At 48.9% G+C, this 17,923-nt stretch overlaps 1 protein-coding gene across 5 annotated transcripts in view; it reads right to left on the bottom strand.

The window, feature by feature from the left end:
* Positions 1–3,070: 3,070 nt before the first annotated feature.
* RALY (RALY heterogeneous nuclear ribonucleoprotein) overlaps positions 3,071–17,923 on the bottom strand; it is a 79,735-nt gene continuing 64,882 nt past the window's right edge. For 3 of the 5 annotated variants that reach the window (XM_024743191.1, XM_024743189.1, XM_024743190.1), the window contains 8 exons: positions 10,910–11,174; positions 9,634–9,706; positions 9,398–9,445; positions 7,191–7,396; positions 6,351–6,464; positions 5,948–6,144; positions 4,646–4,694; positions 3,071–3,441 (listed from right to left, as the gene is read on the bottom strand). In XM_024743191.1, coding sequence (XP_024598959.1) covers positions 4,650–4,694; positions 5,948–6,144; positions 6,351–6,464; positions 7,191–7,396; positions 9,398–9,445; positions 9,634–9,706; positions 10,910–11,165 — 939 coding nt within the window. In that variant the 5' untranslated portion in view covers positions 11,166–11,174 and the 3' untranslated portion in view covers positions 3,071–3,441; positions 4,646–4,649. The remainder of the gene's footprint in view (positions 3,442–4,645; positions 4,695–5,947; positions 6,145–6,350; positions 6,465–7,190; positions 7,397–9,397; positions 9,446–9,633; positions 9,707–10,909; positions 11,175–17,923) is intronic. The other 2 variants (XM_024743192.1, XM_024743193.1) reach the window with 2 other exon arrangements.

Raw genomic sequence — 17,923 nt, 5'->3', positions numbered from 1 at the left:
AATCATTCGATTATTATCACTCATGGTGCTGGGCTTTGACTAGGCCAGCTGGGCAGTTCTTACTCGGTTCTCCAGACAGTGGCTGGGCTGGAGTCATCTTGAAGGCTTCCCTCACTCATGTCTGACAGTTGATACTGGCTGTCAGCTGGAACATGTACACATGGCCTCTTCACAGCATGGTGGCTGGGTCCCAACACAGAAGTAGAAACTGCTAGTTCTTAAGAACAGGACTGGGAGACTGGCATAACAGCATCACCATCACTGTATTCTGCTGATAACATGGAGTCCCAATAAAGGGGAGAGGATATAAAGACCACCTGTCAATGGGGCCATGTTCTAGAACATCCACATTTATAAAATCTATAAAATGGTTATAATCACACAACGAAGACCTGTTTTTGTCAGCCCAAGCCCCCTTTCTTCTAGCTGTAGAACTCGTATTTTCCATTTGGGGATTTTTTCCTCCCTCCACCCTTCACAGGCCCTGTGGCCAGGCTCTGCCACCACTTAGAAGCTGCCTGAGAACACCACCAACAGAAGAAGCAGAGCTGAGGAATAGAGAAAAAGATTCCTGATGGCAGCTCCTGAACCCCCGGGTCCCACTGGGTCTGAAAATCTACGCCTGGGCTTTTAAATTTGTGAAACAGTTAACTTTCTCCTGCTTAAGCAGGTTTAAGTTCAGTTTCTATAACCTGTAACCAGAAGTTCACACTACATCCACCTAAAAGGGTGGTTGTGGAGATTAACTAAGTGTAAAATGTGCCTTTTATACAGCAGATATTCAGGAAGTGGCCACAGGTAGAGGGATTTTGATATGCCCAAAGCCAGTCAATGGCCCAACTGGGATTCAAACCCAGGACACCTGGCTCAGAATCTTTTGCCCTGCTCTACCGTCTGTATTTTTGTGGTCTCATCATATGGCCCACTGCATAGTATATATGTTATGGGACAAGATGTAACCTGGCCAGGGTTGGCTAATACCTGACAGTCACATACCCATATTTCAATTCCTTGCCCATAAAAAACATGACCAAACTATCATGTTACTATTTCCTAATAGTCTAAAAACTGCTCCAAATCTTCAAAAAGCATTCCAGCAGCTGCTACTAAATGTTTTGAATTGGCAAGTGAAATGAGGCCTGAGATAGGTTAAAAACAAATTACGGTCATAATGAGGAATTGGGCTTAGCCATACGACTTGCTTTGGCCAGTAGACCCTTACAAGCATGACACAAGCAAGGAGCTTGAAGAGCACCTGCGTATCAGGGCTTACCCTGTCTTGCCTGCTAGATGCTAGGAACGTGTGGCCCAGTTGCCCCCACTGCCCAACCACTTGACAAGTGGGTGGTTATTTGGGACCAATCAGCTTCCTGACAATCTGCCAGCTCACTTCAGCCACGTGAGAGCCCAGATGAGATAAGCAGAAGAACCACCCAGCTGGCTCACAGCCCAAATTGCCCAGCTACAGAATCAAAAGCTAATAAATGTTCACTAAAGGCACTGAATTTCAGAGTGGTTTGTTATACAACTGAAATAAGGGCCATTTACTGTCCCTATCTAGGCCAGTCCCTCACACAGATGAGGAAACTGAGACCTGGCAAGGAAAAAGACCTGCCAGAGTCACAAACCTTACTGGCAGCAGTAAAAGGGGGAAAGCATTAGCTCACAATCCAGGAAACCCATTGGCTATGATAGTCCTGCTAGGATCACAATCGATACTTAAGATCTTCAAAGTATCTAGAGGATATCAGTGCTTTGGGCAGAATCTGGTATCACATTTCTTCATGATCTCCTTTTGTTTTTCAGAGGTTGGAAAGAAAACTGAAAACTATTGAGCAATGCAATGGGAAATGTCTTTTCTGGTCCCAGACACAGGGATGACGGGCAGGTATATGCAGGCTTTTGTGGATATGAACCTCTCAAGGGCCCAACTGTGAGCTTTCTTAGCAGCTGAAGTAGTTCAGGGGCTTTTCTGGGGCGCCAGGTTGGGGAATCCCATTTTTACTCTGTCCAGGATATTTCCTGGTGCCAGGGTGATAAAACAGGGCCTCTGGGTAGGGCAGATGCTCACAACTCTGGAAAGGGTCTTCCCTGCTCTTCTCATGGCCTCTATGCCTGGCATACTAAAGAAGCCTATGGCCCATGCTGTTGTACCTGTCCCCCCAGCTCTGAAAAGTGAGTGCCTCGGTAAAGCATACTGAGTAGTCCTTGTAGAGTCTAGAAACGTTATTACAGTACAATGAGCGCACAGCACTAAGCTCTGGGGACACAGAACACAGTGCCAGACCTAGGTGTGATATTTACCAGGCACCAAAACCCCTTTGGACTTTGCCCAAGTTCCAGTCCAGGGCAGCAGTTCCCCACCTTGTACAGAGGGGAACATGAAGACCTACCCAGGTGTGCAAGTGGGTCAGCTAAGCTGGGCTCTGATGTCCTGGGTGTAAGGACAGATTGTAGGTTCAGGGATTGTACTGGTATGTGCCACCAAGGGCTCTTCAAGGGGATGAGACACTCCCTGTGGACCTAGCCCCTTCCTCTAGACACCCTCTTCAACTCTCCAACTCTCCAGATTGAAGTCTTTTGACCAGTTCCAAGGGGCTATTTTTCACTCCAGGTCTGGGTCTCTGACTGAAGGCCTCAGCCTCTAGCCTCTTTCCCCTTGCTGCCCAAGATCCCTGTGAAAAAACAGTGTCCTAAACCAAGACACAGAAGGGGAGGAGGTGGCGAGTTCTAGAACCATTTAGAATTGGGAAACAGCAGACTTAGAAACTGAGGGCTGGACCTACCGCTGCCTGACCAAGTGGATCAAAACCGCTTGGCACTTCTACCACGAAGTTGCTCTCATGGGCACTGGCACATCTGACCCTCCTGTACAACCCTACTGGACATTTTAATCCCCATTTTAGCCATGGAAACTAAGGCCCAGACAGATCAGTTTCAGGCACCCTAGACAATGCTCTCTCTGGCAGGGAGGAGTGAAGGAGGGAACAGAAGCGGGTGTAGCAGACCTGCTTTCTGGTTGGACAGGAGGGCCAGGGTACCTTCATGAGAAAACACAAACCATCCCATCTCAGAGCAAATTGGGATCCAATCTCTTTATTGTCAGGGTCCCCTCCCTGTGGGCCCCACCCTCCTCCAAACCTACAGAAAAACCCCAAGCCTGGGAGTGTCCTGGGGAGGGGATGCAGAGTGTAGGGAAACTCTGTTCTTTGCCCTCTGGCCTGGGCAGTGCCAACAGGGAGGGAGGGTACAGGAGAAGGGGATGCTGATAACTCCACCTGCAGAGAATGTGGCACTGGCTGGGACCCGTGAGGGAGGTGGTGCCTGCTGCCAGCTCTCCTCTGGGACCCGCTGGGGGTTGTTATCCAGGGGTGGGTGCCCTGCTTGAGGCCTGGTACAGTGTACGCCCTTCTCCTGCTGGTGGCCATTGCTCCTGTCAGACTGAGAAACAGACACAAAAGAGAGACTAAGGCTGAGAGGAAGAGCCCCTTCGTGCTCTTGATAACACGGGGTGGGAAGAAGAAAGAGTAGAATGGTGTTTGCTGTTTGCAAACAGAGATATGCCTGCACTCTGGCTCGGGCCTCATAACTTTCTGGCCATGAAACCTTGGGTGAATCTTCCCCTTCCCCGAGCCTCAGTTTCCTCACCTGAGTCCCCAGCACCTCTCCTGCAAACTGGCTTAACAAGGTAAAACTTAGCCTCCCAGGTAAAACAAACCACGAAGATTGCCTAAACTTAAATGTATCGTGGAGCATCTCATAGCATGAATGTGTCATGCATATAGACACCTCTGCTGTTTGAGGCCCTCCTCCACCCAAGCCTGTCTTACTCTGGAAACGGCCCCCAAAGGAATGGGGCAGAGTATGGGCAGAGCTGCTGTGGCCTGGTTTCCCTCTAGGGTCGGGTAGAGCAGGGTGGTAAATACCAACCAGAGAATGAGCTTTGAGGCCCACACCACTGGGTTCAAATCTAGGCTCCACCAATTACCACCTGGGGATCTTGTGAGATACGTGGCATCTCCCTGCCCCCTTCAGTGCCTCACGTTTCTACATCTGTTACACTGGCACAGTCACGACCTTGTAGGGCTGGGGTGCACAGGGCATTTCCTCCTGACAGGATCATATCCCAGCCCCTAAGTCTGGCATAATCATCACCCTCTGATGATGAGCAGCTCCCTCTCCCCACTGTGCAGAGCTGGGACTGCAGCCACAGGAGGATCCTGGCCATTTCTCACACACCGAGGACTGCCAGCGTTCTGTGCCTCTGATAAGGGTGTTCCCTTAGACACTTCTCCCTCAATCCTCAACAGGCTCAGGTACACATCACCTCTTCCACCACACCCCTCTATGAGCCCCTGGCTCTCCAGTCCTCGTCATCCTGCTCACACTGGGTGGTAATGGTTTGTCCTCCTCCAGTAGACTCAGAGCTCTTTACAAGTGGAGACAGGCAATGTAGCTCGGAGTATTCTGAGGGAACTCCTGTTGGGCGGACCTGGTTAGCCCATCCACGGCTGCCTGCTCTGCAACACACCAAGGCCCTACAAATGGGCATGGCAGGATGTCTGGGGACGACAGAGCCTTCATTGCTGGGCACAGCACTACCCTGCCAGGTCTACTGCACCCCTCCCCACCAGGACCCCCGTACCTGCTTACTGCAAGGCCCCATCCTCCGCATCTGTGTCCTGGCTGTGCTCCTGATAGGGAGGAGACAACAAAGGACCACATATCACTCACTGCAAGCTCTGTCCTACCCTGGGGCCCAGAGCACACATGGAGACCACACTCAGAAAGGGGGAGGGACAGCCAAAGGGAATAACTATGGGACCAGTCTAACTAAAGGCTGGCTTGGGATCCCAACAGGGTAGTCTGAAGGACCCGCAGGAGAGAAAGGACCAGTCAAGGAAGTTCTAGGTGTGCCAGGGGGCACATTCTGCATAGAAAGACCTTCTTAGGTTGGAGCAGACTGAAAGCCTAGTAGACTGGTGAGCTCCCCATCTTAGGAGCCTCGAAGCCTTCATTAGGGCCTCTATGGAGACTACTATGCCTGAAAGAGTAAGATGGGGTGTCAGGCTAGGTTTAAATAAGAAGAGACAGGCTGGGCATGAGGAAGACCTCTCAACTGTTATGGCCATAAGCCTATCTGTCCTCACACCAGAACCCAGCCATGTGGAGAAAATTCACAGACCCGCGTAAGGCCAGGCTCCAATCCTGGCTCAACCTTTATTAGCTACAACGCCCCAGGCAAGCTACTTGACTCCTTTGAGTCTCAGTTTCTTCATGGTGTAAAATGTGACAAGAGTAATACTTTGCAGAGTTCAGGGCTGCTGTTAAGGTTAAATGAAGTTAAAAAGTGTGAACTACAGGGCCTGGTGCTCAGTGTTAGGTAACTGAGAACTAGGCACACAACAGACATCTTATACACTCAGAATCTGGTCTTCTTTCCCACTTAATATGAGCTCCTTGCCTCAGTCTGAAGAATTCCAATAACAGAGCTCACTCCCTCTTGAGACAGCCTGTTTTCATTCTGAGGCAACAATGGCTTTTAGAAAATCCTCAGGTGGAGTAGATATCCACACTCCCCGTGGCTTCCCCAGGCAAACCCCTCGTGCTCCCTGGAACTCTGCAGACCGTGTGTGTTTGCTTGAGTCCGTGACTCTTCCCTTCTCCGACTCATGTAGAACACAGAGTCTAGAATGGGCCTTAGGCTAGAGAGAGGTCTGCCCCAGTCCTCAGTGGGATTTCTGACTGGCAGCTGAAATAGCTAAGTACTCCCTGTTCGTTCCCCCCTCTTCCTCACAGGACTAGAATCCCTGGGAAGGAAGGAGGGAGCTCATAGGGCAGCCAACCAGCTCAGAGGTTCCCGTTCTCCCTGCAGCCCTCCTGCAACCAAGCGTGCAAAGTCCAGTCCCAGTCCCAATTCCCCCTGCCCCCCACCGCATGCCCTCACCAGCTCTTCCTCGCTGTGTGTTAGCAGCCCCTCCTCATCACCGTCGTCTCGAGCCTTTGCTTCTCCCTGGGGCATGGCTGCCTCAGCAGCTGTGTCCTCTTGGGGGGCCGGTGGCCGGCTGCTGCCACCACTACTGCCACTGCCACTGCCGATGGCGCTGCCACTGCCACTGCCACTCTCGCCCTTCTTTTTGCCATCTTCAGGCGGAAGCGGGGGATGAGGGGAATAAAAATCAACCTGGGGCAGCTGCCCGGGGTAGCACCTTAGCATAACCTAGGCCTCAGCACAGTGGGTCCAGGTGGGATTGGAGGCCACAGTCCCTCTCTGCCCCATGCACTGTCCTCCCCACACTCTGCCCTGTGCCCCTGGCCACTGATCTGGGCAGGGACCCTTGGAAGCTGACCTGGATTGGACTTCTGCGCCTCGGCAATCTGCTCCAAGCGACCCAGCAAGGCATCGATGTTGGACTTGATCTGGGTCAGCTCTGTCTTGATGGTACGCAGCTCACTGCTCTTTACTGAGAGTGGAGGGAGTACAGGGATGTCACCTAAGGGCTGGGAGCTTGACACTAACACAAGACCCTAGCCCCATTCTGTCAACTAGGAAGACAGGCCAGTGGCAGAAACTATCCTTGTCCACGGTCTTTTTCTGGCCAGGGAAAAGGCCTGAGCTGCCTGTGGCTTCCCCTGAGACTTTCTGGAGGCCCTTCTGAACCTGGATCTCCCCCACCATCCCCGACCCCTCCAACTCTGAAAGGGACTGGGGATGGATAAGAATGGAGGTGTGTGGTGTGTACCTCTGTGTGCACCTGAGCAAGCATGTGTCTTTGCTTATGTTAGAGAGTGGTATCTGTCTTTCAAGGTGTGTAAATGTGAGTGTTTTACAATCAGATTTCCTGGGTGCCTGACCACGTGTGCACACCAGAATGAATGTGGAGTAGCGAGCCTGTGTGGACCTGTCCTTGTGCGGACCTGTCCTTGTGCTTACTAAAGGAAAGATGACACCATTTCCTCACTGGGCTCCACGTCACAGCACTGGACTCTGCCTAACCCAAGACCCTCCTCCACAAATGTCGGTCTTTTCCTCTTAGAAATGCATGAAAATACTCACTTGGTTGTATTAGAGCTGCAGAACTGTGGGAGATTTGTTCCTTTATCTATTTTCCAATGTAAAAAAATGTAATTCTATTATTTTGCTAATGACAAAAATAAAAATTACCTAGGAAGAAGATATAGTCACTCACACTTGATCTTGGCTGAGCCGGTGGTGGTGATGGCTGTGGAGCGCGCAAAGAGCTTGACAGGTATGGTGGTTTTGACACGTCGGACCAAGGGGACTGTGACCCGGGGTCGCTTCACAGGGACTGCTCTGGGCACTGGCACTGGTGACAGGCGGCCCCGATAGTCGAAGAGCCTGTGAGAGCAAACGGGCCAGAGGCTGCAGCATGGCCTGTGGCCACCAGAAGGCACTGTGACCCTAGACCAACACATGTAGGGCTGGTGAAGGGCTGGGTAGCCTATACTACATACCTCATCCTGCTCCCAGTTAGATCCTGAGGGTGAAGAGGAAGGGCTTTCTGGACCTCAGTGACCTTACTACATCCACCTTTCCTACCATTCAAGCTGGGTAAGAGCAGGGGAGGTGACAGGTGGTAATGGTTATAGCCCCATTCAACAGAGGAGCAAACTGACAACAGCCCCAGAAAGAAGACTTCCCTAGATCACCCTGACACCCAGTCCTGCTCTATTACCTGACCTACTTCTGCTCAGTCAACTGTACCCCGAGCTCTGGTCAGAGTTTGCAAATCTCCCTAAAGCAGTACAAATCCCCAGCTGGAAACAGAGAGGTGAGGGAGTGAGAGTCAATCCCTAAGCCTGCCTAAGCCTCAGTTTTCCCATCTGCCTAGTGAAGATGGCTACCCCAAATTCTGTGCCCCCCACATCCCCCAAGGCTGCCGTGAGGGTAGAGCATGAGAGAACTTGGTTAAAAACACACGTTAGAAGGTGTGATAGGTGAAGGGCCAGGGTACCGAGACCCTCAACTCAGGGGCCTATGACCTCAGAGGCATGAGGCTGGAGTCCAAGCCCCTTTCCTCATTCTGGGCCCCCAGTCACCCCATCCTTCTCACTCGACTTTGGAGATGGAGGGGCAGGGGGCCCAGTGGAGTATCAAGGTTAGGCAGCTCCGTCAGACCCTCTATACCAGACAGTATGCTGTACCCCCGACGCCATCACCCAGCCCTTTCCAGGAGGGCTTCTCTTCCTGATCAGGCAGAAACTCAGTAAGCCAAGTAGGGGTTTCTCCCACCGCTGCTGCTGCTACCACCTTTCTGCACAGAACAGCAGCCACAGGGGTATACTATGGGATCACTTCCCTGATGACAGCCAGGTTACCTGCCATCACTAGGCAATTCAATGCCCCATGCCTTGGTACTCCTTTGTTTAGGGAGCCCCTGCCCTGGGGTGGTGATGGCTGGAGATGGAGAGTCTCTGGGAATGGACCCAGTCCCAGACCCTGCATTTCTGCCCCTAAGGGGAGGGGGCGGCTCTGGCCTTGGTCAGAATCACTGAACCACAGAATCCCAGAGCTGGAAGAGCCCTGAGGGATCACTTGGTACAAGCCCATTTCAGAGTGGGAGGGGATTTGCCCAAAGTTGTGTACTCTATTCAGTGGCAGAGCTGAGATTAGCACCCAGGTCTTCTGATTCCCAGGCTAGGGCACTTTCCACTACATTGCACTGTCTCCTGAAACCACTCACAGGTGAGAAAACTGAGGCTCAGAGAGGTCTGTTCTTCTGGGACAGCCTGGGGCAGGCTGAGAGGGAGGGAGGGAGGGAGGGCGAGAAGCAGGAAGGAGGAGAAGCTTGGGCCAGCCCCCACCCTGATTTCCACAAGAATGTGGCTGGTGCCATGGATGCTGGGGTCTGGGTAGGTTTTGGGGTGGGCCACAGCCTACCAGGGACTAATTCAGACCTCCAAAGGACTGCTGGCCTCTTGGCTATAAACATAAGGCTAAGAAGCTCAGACTGAGCTCTGAGGTTCCTTCAGCTGGCTGGGCACCTCAGAGAGGTAAGGAAACTGAACAGCAGAAGCGTGAGGGCTCAAATTCCCTGCACCTGGCCCTGTAACTGTTTTGTATTCCAACTTGCTACATTTATAGGTCCCCTGGCTGTCCAGTCCCATTGAGTCCCACCCCAGGATTAGTAAGGGGAGGGGCGGTCAGAGAGTTGGGAGACAGTGTGGGCTGGGGAGAGCTCTGGCCTGGGCACCTATAGAACTGGACCCTAGTCCCAGCTCTGCCACTAACTTGCAGAGCAGCCTTGGGTAGATGCCTGTCCACAACTCTGGGCTTCAGTTCCCAATTGGAGGACTGAGTGGGCTGCACCAGCAATCTCTCAGGACCCTTCCAGCTTGGCTGTTTCATGCCTGGGCACGCCCCTCCCCCGCTCACCTGGCGTAGAAGTCGTCCCGGTAGTAATCATAGTCAAAGCTGTAGCCACTGGGGAAACAAAGGGGAGAGGGCCGGGGCTTAGAGACGGCCACTCAGCCCACTCTTCGCAGGCCCTCATCTCCAAACACCTCCCCAAATTCTAGGCTTGGCATACCGTCACCACCAGTGTTCACTCCCTCTGTGGAAAGAGGAACCAATCCCACCCAGAGACAGACAAACAAGACAGAGCGCCCCACCTGTATATGGCAGATGCTGCTCTCTTTAGCCCCTTGGGTCTGTTGGGCTTTGGCTCTCCAGCCATGTTGATGTCTGTATGGAGGGAGAAGGCAGAGTCAGATGCTGACAGGATATCAGCACCCATACAAATATCACCCTCATGCACATGTGCAGCAATTTATGTGTTTACATGAGATACACATGGACTTCACTCACTAACATGGACAACAGATATCTTCACAAATTAGACCCATACCCACACATCACATGCATATAGTTTGTACATTCATATACATTCAGATACTCATGGACTTCACTCACTAACATGGACAACAGATATCTTCACAAATTAGACCCATACTCACACATCACATGCATATAGTTGTTTATACATTCATATACATTCAGATGCATGCATGCTCACAATCACACACACACACGCGGCCATGGACATCAAGTTATATGCCTTCTCAAGTACACTCACATAAATGCATACATCAGACACACATCCTCACACATACGTTCACATATCCAGGAAATAAGATCACACACTCTCAACTACACTCAGACGTGGCTCCAACATCCTATACTTAACTGCCCATATGCAAATGAGCCAATGCACATTTACACAAACCTTCTACCAAACATCTTTATGCCTACAGCAGAGTTCAGCAAATGTTAGGACCTCAATAAATATTTGGTAAATGAATACATGAATATCTGCTTACACACTCAAGTATATTCTGATACACACATAACTCTACATATATACATGTAAGTAAAGCATGTGTCCACATATTCTCCACATGTTCAGTTACATCCACATACCACATATTCAGGGATACATATCCTTCTCAAACATACATAAATATACCGAAGTATGTGAACATATACAAACACTATACAGGCTCCAAGGTAGGCCTCCAGCACGGCCACATCTCATGTACATAACACCGAGACCAAGAGCACCTGCTTCACCTTATGCTCCCAGCCCCTCCTCCTGGCTCTCAGAAAGGGTTCTAACCTAAGCCAAATGCAGCCCAATGTAAGAGGCTGTGCTAGTCCACTCTGTTCCCCTTCTCTGGGGAATCTGCATTTTAACTGGAACGCTTACACTGTGAAAGCAGGGACAGAAGTGTTTTCCTGAAACTTCTAAAATTTTCCCATACAGGCACTGATCTTATAGTGGGTGACGGTTGGAGAAGACAGAAAAGAGGATTAAGAGGGAAGCTAAAGAATGCAGGTCAGCACCTGCCCAGGAGAAATCCAGGGGCAGGGCCATGGAGAGATGCTTACCCAGGGTCTGCCCAGCCAGCACCCGCCCATTCTCTCCCAGCACAGCTGCCCGGGCATGGCGCTCATTGGCATACTGGACAAAGGCGTAGCCCTTGTGCACAGAACAGCCGGCCACACGGCCATACTTGGAGAAGATGGTCTCCACATCAGACTTCTTCACCACAGCTGTGTTGAGGTTTCCGATGAAAACCCGAGAGTTGATGGATTTGGGGTCATTCTTGTTGGTTACGTTGCTTGTCTGGATCTTCAAGGACATGGTGGCCACCTGAAGAAAGAAAGCCACTGTGAGGCTGGGAAGCCGGGTTGGGCTCAAGGGCTGCCCATGGCCCACAACCTGACTAAACTGGATTGCTCTGTGCCTTCCTACACACACGCCCCTACAGCATCCAGCTTCCCCATTTTTGTTCATTTCACTGGCTGCTGACCTCAAATAGGTGCTTTACATATGTTCTGTCGTTTGGTACTGACATGATAAGCAGAATTAGGACATTTTATAAGGGAGGAAATGCAAAGTCAGAGGTCACAATGCTAGTGAATAACAGGACAGGGATTTGAACCCTGATCTGCTTGACTCAATTCTTCTCTTTTAATTGAGGTTACACATTGGTTTATAACATTACATAAGTTTCATATTGACTCCAGTTCTTTCAAATCCACTCTTTCTTTAATGATCATCTCAAATGCTACCCCTTGCAGGATCTAAAGTTGAAGATCTTCCACAGCTTTTCTTCTGTTCCTTCAATGTAGAACCATGGTAAAGAGGTCACATGGTAAATGCAAGTAATGTATGCTCTAAAACAACTTCATATTAAGAAAATTGCTCAGTCTGATCCAGACATGGACCATGACTGTCTTTATTAGAACCAGCCATTTCGAAAAAAATGAGCTAAACCTCACTGAGCATTCACTGTGAGCTAAGGGTAGCATGCAATACTGAATAATTCCAAGACTCCATGAGTTCGACAGATAAGTGGATAAATTAGATGTGGCCCATATATACAATGGAATATTACTCAGCCATAAAAAGGAACTAAATTGAGTTATTTGTAGTGAGGTGGATGGACCTACAGTCTCTCATACAGAGTGAAGTAAATCAGAAAGAGAAAAACAAATACTGTATGCTAACGCATATATATGGAATCTAGAAAAATGGCACTGATAAACCTAGTGGCAAGGCAGGAATAAAGATGCAGACATAAGAGAATGGACTTGAGGACACAGCAGGGAAGCAGAGGCTGGGACGAAGTGAGAAAGTAGCACTGACATACATACACTACCAAATGTAAAATGGATGGCTGCATAGCACAGGGAGATCAGCTCGGTGCTTTGTGATGACTTAGAGGGAGGGGATATGGGGATATATGTATATTTATAGCTGATTTACCTCGTTGTACAGCAGAAAACTAACACAACACTGTAAAGCAATTATACTCCAATAAAGATGTAAAAAAAAGAAGACTCCATGAGTGTTATCATTATCCTTCATATTTTACCAAAACCAGACTCCAACAAGTTCATTAACTTGCCAGGAACAGGCATTCAAACCCAGGTCGTTGGTCCCTATAAGCCCATTTCTACTAAATTTATCACTCTCCTTCCCAGAGCTAAATCCACTTTAAATACAGTTGACCCTTGAACAACACAGGTTTCAACTGCATGGGTCCACTTTTATGCAAATACTTTTCAACAGTAAATACAATACTGAATGGTTCCCATGGTTGGTCGAATCCACGGATGCTGAAGAACTGTGGATGTGGAAGGGGCTGACTGTAAGTTATACTCGAATTAACCCCTGCATTGTTCAAGGGTCAACTGTACTACAGTAAGTCAGCATATTTATCTGAGAATTGTTTTTAATAAATTAATTTTTTAGAGTTATCCATTTTACACTTACTATTCAAATTCTGTTCCCTTTGCTTAGAGATGATACTATACTTGCTCTTTGCTCTCTATACTCAGGCAATGTTTTTTACCCCAAAGGGCTGTACAACTCTCTCCTACTCCCCTTCCTGGACAGGTTATAATCTGGGCACAGGCTCCAAAGGGAAAGGGAAAAGGAAGCTCAATTTCAGTAGAAAAGGCCTACGTAAGCCTTGGCATTTATACTTCCTGGCCATCTTCTGCTCACCGGCATGGGTTGGTGCAACTCCCTTTTGGAACACTCCTATCTTAAAACCTGACCCTAGAGCTATTGCAGAAGGTGCTGAAGAACCACCAGGCAGTATGCATAAAAACTCTCATCAGCTTAGGCTAACCATAAACACCTGCCTATTTACCTAATATTTTAGGGCATAGGGGGTTTCAAATTTTTAGTGAATTAGAGAAGAGCTGAGTATAAGCTGGGATATCTGTATCTTTTGTCCCACTAGGTTTAAAAGACCCTTTTCTCCTCAATCCTCCAGCTTAGAAGTTAGCACTTTCTGACCAGCAGATGGTACTGTTTGCAAGGAAACCATACGCTGGACCTGAGAACGATTCTGAGGAAGAACCTGCTCCTATTATGGGCTTGCAGTAGCAGGGATACTACTCAAGTGTGTGTCAGCACAGGTAAAGGCTGAGGGCTGAGAGGGCACTGATACTGATGAAGGAGCTGGTGCCAGTTTTGGAGCTGGCGTGGGAAGACAGACTCTTCTGTTACTCAGTTTGCCTTTGAATCCAATCATCAACATTTATAAAGCAGTGAGGGACACAAAAGAGACTGCCCGTGAAAACACTTAACACACTGCTCGATGTATGTGGGTTCCCCATTCCTCACAGTTCTCTGACAATCCCTCTCCTACCTGGATGACAAGCCATTCAAAGGTTAATTCCTTGTGCGTCCATGGGTATACAAGAAATTTGTGGGGCTCCTCCATGGGCATCATATAACTCTCTCCTTTGAGCTATCTCCTGGAGACAGCTCAAAGTCATGAAGTTTTGGCCCAGGGAGATGCCACCTGCTTTGGCTGGAGGGAGCCAACCAGGTCAGGTGTGTGGACCAAGACAGAAAGAAGAGAAGGGGGTTCGGAGATCTACTGACGACTGCTGGCTCTGCCACTGCCCTGGCAGGGACATGACCATCGCTGGGTTCCCTCAGACTGCTTCCTGTTCAGTAGTGTTAGTGAGCTCTAACACTATTGAACAGGAAGCACTGCTGAGCACCTGTGCTTGGTGCTATAGTGGGATCAGCATTCACTCCTTGGCTGGTGAGCCAAGTCTTTGGGTTTGCCTCTACCCAGTCTTTTCTCTCATCACCTGGGGTTTGGGACGATGTATATAAAAGGCCTTTGCAAACTGTGAAGCTCTTTATAAGATCTAAAAGTTATTCTGACTAGTTGAACATCTCTGTTCTACTAATATTGCCATTTCTGGGCCCATTCTAGATGACGGTCAAGGTCAGACTGGAGCACATTCTGTACAATGCCAAGGAAAGGCAGTCAGAAGCCATGTCACACGGGGGTCAGTTTTCTGATCTGTAGAGAAGACACTTAGGAAATATATGTATGTGGTTGCCCTGCACTGCCAAGGAGAAATGTCTGCCTGAAGCATTCTCCGGGAACCTAACCGCTGTACTGCCCAGCCAAATAGCCCCCAATCTGCTTTCAAGGCCTGCACGCTCTTCAGAGGGCAGGCTGTGCTGCTGCTGTGCATAATCTCAAGGGGTAGGTGTCTCTGGGGTTCAGAAAAGCTTAAGTATCCACTCACATGTCCTCAAACTGAGGAATGGAGTCGGGGGTGCAAAATGAAAAGAAAGCATGCTCAGACTAGCTCTCCTAGAACTGCTAGGTTCAGTTACAGAATCCCAAATTCAGATATGGTCTTCCAGGTTATGAAAATACCAATTTGTTAGCCTCACTTATAAGTTATAACCTTTGAATATTTAGACACATGGTACGCGGGTCTCCATCTATACTCCTGTTCTTCCCTGCAAATGTTAGAGGCAAGCTTGACAAAGTTGCACAGTAAATGCTCAATAAACATTAGGGACGAGGCAGTGAAGGTAATATCCCAGAAGGTGGTGAGAAGGGCTAGCTGTGGCCCTTAAGTAGGGGTATGGAGGAGTTGGGGGGACTACTAGAGGCTAGGGTTCCAGGCACCTTTTTCTAGCCTCTGACCCAAACACCCTGGTCCGCACACCAACCATCCCCAACTCAATCCTCTCCACACAATTCTATCTTGGCTCTTCTGGGCTTCCCACTAGTTTAGAGTGGGAGCCCTAGAAAATACTGACATCCTATTCAGCAGAAGCTGGTTGACTTGATAAGCTATTTTCCCCCCTGGGCCAAGCTCTGCCTCACAGATTAGCTGTGTAATTGAGAGCAAGGTGTTTGTAGTCCCCAGAGGCCCCATGCTTAGCAATGAGCTAAGGAGAGGTGGGTAGAGGGATTGTTCTTGTGGAGGTGGGCAGGGGCGGTGGGGGGGGCAGCAAGAATTCAAGAACCCAACTTGTTCCCAGAGACTTCTGCAATGTCAGATTAGCAGGGACCTTAGTGAGCATGGAGCTTATATGCCCTTACTCTGAGGAACAGAGGGGAATGGACATGGCCAGGATGCCATAGCCAGTGAGTAGCAGGACCAAGAACCCCACAGGTCCTCTGACTCTACGTCTAGGGTTCTTATATTTCATTTTTCCTTCTGGGCTGCCAGGAGACAAGTCCCCAGGACAGTGAGAAGCTTGGAGAAGGCAGTCTAGATACACTGTGTTTGAGAAAACTGGGGACTGGCTCCCAAATAAATATCTTCACTTTTACCTGCTAAAACAACTGCTGCATAAAAGCTGGGATCTTAAGCTAATTAAAACCCATAGGAACACAGGCTTTGAAATGCAATTTACAGCTCAAAGGGATGGGCTGGCTCCTCCAGGCTAATAAGAAAAGAAAATTTGGCAAAAAACAAATCATTTTCCCCAGATGAAACATTTCAGATGGAAGCTATGTTTTGGAAGAGCCAAGCCCGAACATGTGGGTGACAGGGCTTTGTCAAGGCAGAAAAGCCCTAAAAGGTAGCTGAACCCCTGAACTTTGAGTAAACGAGCCTCCCAGAGGGGCACCACAATAAGAATAGCCTCTAATTACTGACTGCCAACTATGTGTCCGACTTTACAAACCTCACCTTATTTAATTCTCACAACAGCCCTATGAGGAGGTAATTTAGATAGGGAAAGAAAGCTCAGAGAGACCAAGTAACTGGTTAACAGAGCAAAACCAGAACTGGAACCCAGGTCTGTCTGACTCCAAAAACCTATGCATAGAGATGCCTTGGGTACTGATTCCCATTGTAAGAGTGTGTCACCCTGAGCCAGCCACACCCTCTCCTTGGTCCTCCTCACCCCTTTCCCTTTTCTACTACAATGCTTCATATTTGCACAGGATTTTAGTAAAGAAAGCCCCAGTTTATTTTCTTGAGGCTGACACTGTTAATCCCATTTTATAGATGAAAAAGCTGAGGATCATCAGCAAAGATATGTGACTTACTTAAGGTCCCCCAGTTGGTGAAGGGAGTAGCTAGGGGACTTGAATCCAGGCTTCTTGTTTGACACCTACATGCCACTGTCTCAACTATTCTAAGCTTGTGACTCTGCCTTATCAAACCTCATGCCCTCCCAATGCTGCCTATCAGGACCTAGTCTTCAGCCTGACCTCTGAGGCACTCAACCATCAGAACACCCACTTCTCCAACTCTGTAAATCCTCCTCAGCACTGGATCTCTGCTGCTCTTGGTCCCCATCCCCTGCAACCAGTGCTATCTAGAGCCTCTGTCTGGGCCAGTTCTGCTGGACATCTCCAGCCTTATTCCCAAGCATGGGGATGAGTGGTCACACCAGCCTGTGGCCAGACCTCTGCCCTTAGATAACCCTGGAGCCATCTGGGTGACTTTAAAGGAAAATAGCTATCAGTGATGGGGAGAAGCCAAGCAATTATACTGATCAGTACCTAGGGCCTCCTTGGTCCAGAGACTCCTGGTTACCAGGCGGCTAGGGATGACAGAACATCTGTTAATCTCATTAAACTCTCCAGGCCCCAGCTCATTATCACTGCCCAAATGATCATTACTGGCCAGACAGGACTAATTTCCCAAGGAATGCTCTTTAGTTCTTGACCATTCCCACTCCCAAGAGAAATCCTAGTTCCCAACAACCTGAACACTGAGGGCCCCTGGGATGGGTGGAGAGTTTAAGGGGTCTAGGCTGCAGGCTCAGGAGGCTTGGCTCCGCTGCTCTTAGTCATGTGACCTGAAACAAGTCTCGTAATTTCTGAGTCTTATCAACCTATTCTGAAAACAGAAAGAATCTTTTTCCTGACTACCTTTCAAATCTGATATAAAACTCAAATAGGCTAATTGATGTGAAAGTTCTCTGTACATCTGTAACATACTATAAATGAATAGGGGATTATACCTATTTCTATTCTTACCCAACTCCTATCTCCTTCACTCATTCAACAAACATTTTTGAGTATTCTCCTCTGTGCTGGCACTGTGGAGGTGCTGGGGAACAGTGTTTACAGGCCTTGTCCTCTACTTGTTTTTAAGAAAGCCTTCTCTCCAGGAACCTGTTTCTTGACTGTTTCCTAATAACAAAAGAATAAACATGAAATAGCAGATACGGCTCTGCAGTCAGACAGGACTGAGTTCTAATCCCAGTTCTACCACTTATGAGACATAGCCCTGGACATGTCTCTTATCCTCACTGGGCCTCAGGTTCCTCAACTGCAAAATGGAAACTATACCAACCTCCCAGGATTAGTGACAATATTTGTAAAGTGCCCAGTATAATGGCTGAGACCAGTAGATATTTACATTAAGAAACTCAAATGCCCAATGCCCTATGCAAAGAGATGAATCTAGCCTGGCAGTCTAGATCCTCCACATTCCAGCCCTAATCCTCTTTACCCAGGTTGTCTCCCAGTGCTCCAACGCTTCACCTGAGAATAAGGGAGTCAGGGGTAAGGGGCCTATGCATGCTCTCTCCCTTGTCCTAGTATCTGGTACCAAACCTAAAAACTTCGCAGAGTGCCCCCTCCCCATGCCTGTCAA

This window comes from Neophocaena asiaeorientalis, unplaced genomic scaffold, assembly GCF_003031525.2.
Source record: "Neophocaena asiaeorientalis asiaeorientalis breed wild unplaced genomic scaffold, Neophocaena_asiaeorientalis_V1.1 scaffold82, whole genome shotgun sequence".
Classification (NCBI taxonomy): Eukaryota; Metazoa; Chordata; class Mammalia; order Artiodactyla; family Phocoenidae; genus Neophocaena; species Neophocaena asiaeorientalis.
The sequence above is the reverse complement of the archived record's forward strand: the minus strand, read 5'-3'. Positions and strand labels throughout refer to the sequence as shown.